The sequence below is a fragment of the Cebus imitator genome, unplaced genomic scaffold (assembly GCF_001604975.1).
Source record: "Cebus imitator isolate Cc_AM_T3 unplaced genomic scaffold, Cebus_imitator-1.0 Scaffold52, whole genome shotgun sequence".
Lineage (NCBI taxonomy): Eukaryota > Metazoa > Chordata > Mammalia > Primates > Cebidae > Cebus > Cebus imitator.
This window is the reverse complement of record NW_016107367.1, coordinates 1,632,223-1,636,116: the sequence shown is the minus strand read 5'-3', so window position 1 is coordinate 1,636,116 and position 3,894 is coordinate 1,632,223. Positions and strand designations below refer to the sequence as shown.

Here is a 3,894-nt window from a genome sequence, read left to right as displayed (position 1 = left end):
AGCGGCGGCCGTGGCCGTGGAGGCGCGACGGCCGGGGCGGGGGCGCTGCTGCTGCGGGGGCAGGCGGCGGCAGGGGCGGCGGCGGCGGCGGCGGCGGCCCGCTCCAGCCATGCCGAATAAAAACAAGAAGGAGAAAGTGAGTCCGGGCCCGGCCGCGGGACGGCGGGGGCGGGAGGGACCGCCCGGGGAGGGCGCGGCGGCGCTGGGGTCCTGCGCCCGGGCCCCGGCTCAACCTCCGCGCCCGACGCCGCGGGCTCCGCGTCCCCGAGGGCGGCCGGGCCGGGCATTCCCGGGCTTCTCTCGCCCTCACGGCTGGTGGGGGCGGGGAGCCCGGGGATTGCGCCGGAGCCGCGGGGCCCAGGCCCGGGCCACGGGGACCTTCGTGACGGGCCGGTGCCGGGCAAGGAGGGAGGCGCGGCTGGGGGAGGGGGTTGGAGGGGCGCCCGCCCCGACAGCGCGCCGTGGGCCTGGGCGGGCAGGTGCGGCCGCCGAGGGGGTTCGCAGCCTGGCAGTCTCCCGGGAAGGAGCTTCAGGGATGGGGGCTGTAGACGCCTGGGGAGGGACCCCTAGACGGGGTAAACGGAGCGGGAAGGGCCCCCGCTGAACGCTGGTAAGGAATTCTCTGCCGCCCCGGAGGGACGCTCTGGGGCTCTCAAAACACTATTATTATCCTGGGTGGCGGCGGCAGTGAGGGCTGCGAGCGAGGTTGCTGCGTTTGCATGGGGCGGGGGGGGGGGGGGGGGGGGGGGGGGGGGGGGGCGAGGTTGCTGCGTTTGCATGGGGGGGGGGGGGGGGGGGGGCGGGAATGTTTCTGCTTCAGGTGAAGCCCTGTAGCGTTTGGGTATCACCCCAGAAATACTCACTCATAGGGTTTAGGGTGGGAGGGAAGAAAGGAATGTGATGTGGATCTTCAAAATGCCAAAAGCCCTGTATAAAATTAGATGTATCTGTTTTCTGCTTAAAGTTTTCAACCTCAAATGCAGATAACACCAAAGGAATCTGAAAGGGGGGATTGCTCTATTGGATTCCTAAACAATATGATCTAGAATTTCCTAATGGTGTAGGTTAAAACTGTCAAAAGCTCTGGTAGAATTGTGTCAATCGTTTTTAAAACTGCATTTAGTTTGTTTGATGTTTACCTGTCTAAAAAGTGAGAAGACTAATTGACTTTGCTTCATGTTTCCCAGGAATCACCAAAAGCAGGGAAGAGTGGAAAAAGTTCAAAAGAAGGACAAGACACAGTAGAATCAGAGGTAACTGTCATCAAATATTGACTTTGTTTTTCATAGACTGCTTTTAACTTAGGGTAGAAGAACTGAGAGTGAGAAAACCTAGGATCTTCTAAAATGCTTCCCTGTATGAGGTTTTTTTTGTGGCGTCGTTCATAACCCTCAATTTTAGTTGTTTAGGTATTTACTGTTCTGCTTTGGAAAACTATTAATGATTTTATGAAAATCGTGCTTGTCTATGGAACTGGTTTGTGGATCTTTGGGGTTTTTTTGGTTTGTGGGGTTTTTTGTTAGTTTTTGGGTTTTTTTTTGAGATGGAATCTCACTTTGTCACCCAGGCTGGAGTGCAGTGGCTCAATCTCTGCTCTCTACAACCCCCTGCCTCCCAGGCTCAAGTGATCCTCTCACTGCAGCCTCCCAGTAGCTGGGACCACAGGCACATGCCATTACTCCCAGCTGATTTTTTTTAGGTGGAGTTTCCCTCTTGTTGCCCAGGCTGGAGTGCAATGGCACGATCTTGGCTCACTGCAACCTCCGCCTCCTGGGTTCAAGCGATTCTCCTGCCTCAGCCTCCTGAGTAGCTGGGATTACAGCACGTGCCACCACACCTGGCTAATTTTTGTATTGTTAGTAGAGACAGGGTTTCACCATGTTGGTCAGGCTGATCTCGAACTCCTGACCTCGTGATCCACCTGCCTCAGCCTCCCAAAGTGCTGGAATTACAGGCCTGAGCCACTTCGCCCAGCCTGGAACTGGTATTTTTAAGTTCGTTTCCCACACCTCAAACCCAGCAACCATCCTGTATGGATTGGTCTTATGGATTCTGTGGTGTATATAGCTATGTTGCTTTTAGCTTTAGGGCCATCCCCCACTGCTACTTCCTTTGCAAGCTGCCAGGTGACTCAGTGGTTGGTTCTTTTTCTTCTATCACCTTTGTTTTCCTTCATGCCATCTCTGCTACTGACGTCCTGGGCTAGCTCCCTATTTCTGTTGATGTCTGGTCCCTTGGCCTCTTTCCCCAATAATGTTGGTATTTGAAAAACTCACCTAGTTTTGGTATTTTATCATCATTCACATTCTTATTCATTCTGTGTGTGTGTGTGTGTGTGTGTGTGTGCGCACGCACATTGGTCGCTTGTGAATTTCTTTGCTGCTTGACTTTGGGTTCATTGAGGAACCGCTGGAATGCCAAGTGAGGATTGCATCTACATGACCAGGGTTGATGCTGTTGCATCACACAGTTGTGCCTTCAGAGGATTTGCACGGTCACCACTTTCCTTTGCCCTTTCTTCCTTGTGACTAATTGTTGAACTAGAGCACCTAGGGCCAAGGGTCCAGGAGCACTGTGGACCCAGGCAGAGCCAGTAGGTCCTTTTGAATCCATGGGCAGCAGAGAATCGGCTTAATAGAGTGTCAGTTCTCCAGAGCTGGATCATTGAGGTCCCAGTCTTATGACAAATGACATTTATTTGTGAGTGTGAGAATTCTTCCTGGAAACCAAATTAGAATGAGTTAAATTCTGTCTGGGAAACACAGTTAACTGGCGGTGATCTGCAGTGGACTTTTTTTTTAGCCCTGTGTTCTTTCTTTTCTATCATTTGGTGTATTCTGAACCTCCCTCCTCTTCAGCAGGTGGTTTATTCCAGCAAATCTGTTGCCCTCCCCAAAGCAAAAAGCAGAAATCCAAAAGGTTCCTTAAAATGTCAGTAGTTAGGATCATTTGTGCCAGTCTGTCCCTCCATCTTTATAGCAATCAAGGTTTACTATGCTATGCTTGGATTTGGCTTGCTTATTTCTTCCCTGTCACCCTTTTAACTAAATTCATTTAGCTGAAGGTGAAATGTAGGTGCTTTATGGAGGTGTATGCTATATGCATTTTTTTTCTTTTGGTTTTTTGATCTGTCAGTAAAACTACTAAGATTTCTTCTCCTTAGACCTCTCTTGCTAATGTACCTATATCTTCTTACTTTAGGGCTATTCCTTATACAAAGGAACATCAATGTGTCTATTTCATTTATTCCTATTTTTAGTGGGAAGATCCTGGCTATAAGGACGAATAATGTTAAGTTTAAACCTGAAAAATCTGTCAGTAATTCACAGATACCAAAACCACTGCTATGTAAAATGTGTGTTTTTAAAGTGGTTTGGGTTTCTAGACTCCAGTCGTGTAAGACTTGCGGCGTGGCCTGCAGTGCCTGAGTATGATGCCCCACTTGTCTTTTTGTATTTTTTCTAGAGCTGGAGCTACAGAGCTTGAAATTACCACTGAAAAATACTGAAATGTTGGGCCCTTCACAGCTTCCTCATAAGGATACCAGAGGCAACATGGCATGTTAAGCATGACACTTGGCAGATCACTGTGTAAATTGTTTTTCAGGAATACAAATTGGGACACTTCTGTTCATTTGACCTTTGAGTTGACCCTCAACTTTTTTATTGTTGTTTTTTCCCCTCAGTCTTCAGCTCACTGCTTCACTCCTAGTTCCACCCACTTACCAAATATGATTGACTCATGCAGGTAAATTAAACCATTATTGCACACGTTTTTCCCCTCCTCTCTCTCAGTGTTACTCTTAACTTGCATATTTTAACCTGAACAATTTGAATAGGTTTGATATTCCCATGCTGCTTTCAAGCTTCTCTTTTTTTTTTTTTTTTTTTTTTT

General features: G+C 49.3%; 1 protein-coding gene across 5 annotated transcripts in view; it reads left to right on the top strand.

Annotated features, from left to right (window-relative positions):
- The first annotated feature begins 6 nt into the window (after positions 1-6).
- The window catches only part of PPP2R5C (protein phosphatase 2 regulatory subunit B'gamma), a 170,570-nt gene continuing 166,682 nt past the window's right edge, over positions 7-3,894 (top strand). For 3 of the 5 annotated variants that reach the window (XM_017528091.2, XM_017528093.2, XM_017528092.2), the window contains exons 1-2: positions 7-136; positions 1,188-1,253. In XM_017528091.2, the coding sequence (XP_017383580.1) occupies positions 110-136; positions 1,188-1,253 (93 nt within the window). In that variant the 5' untranslated portion in view covers positions 7-109. Of the gene's footprint in view, positions 137-1,187; positions 1,254-3,894 lie in introns of those variants that run through there. The other 2 variants (XM_037738303.1, XM_017528098.2) reach the window with 2 other exon arrangements.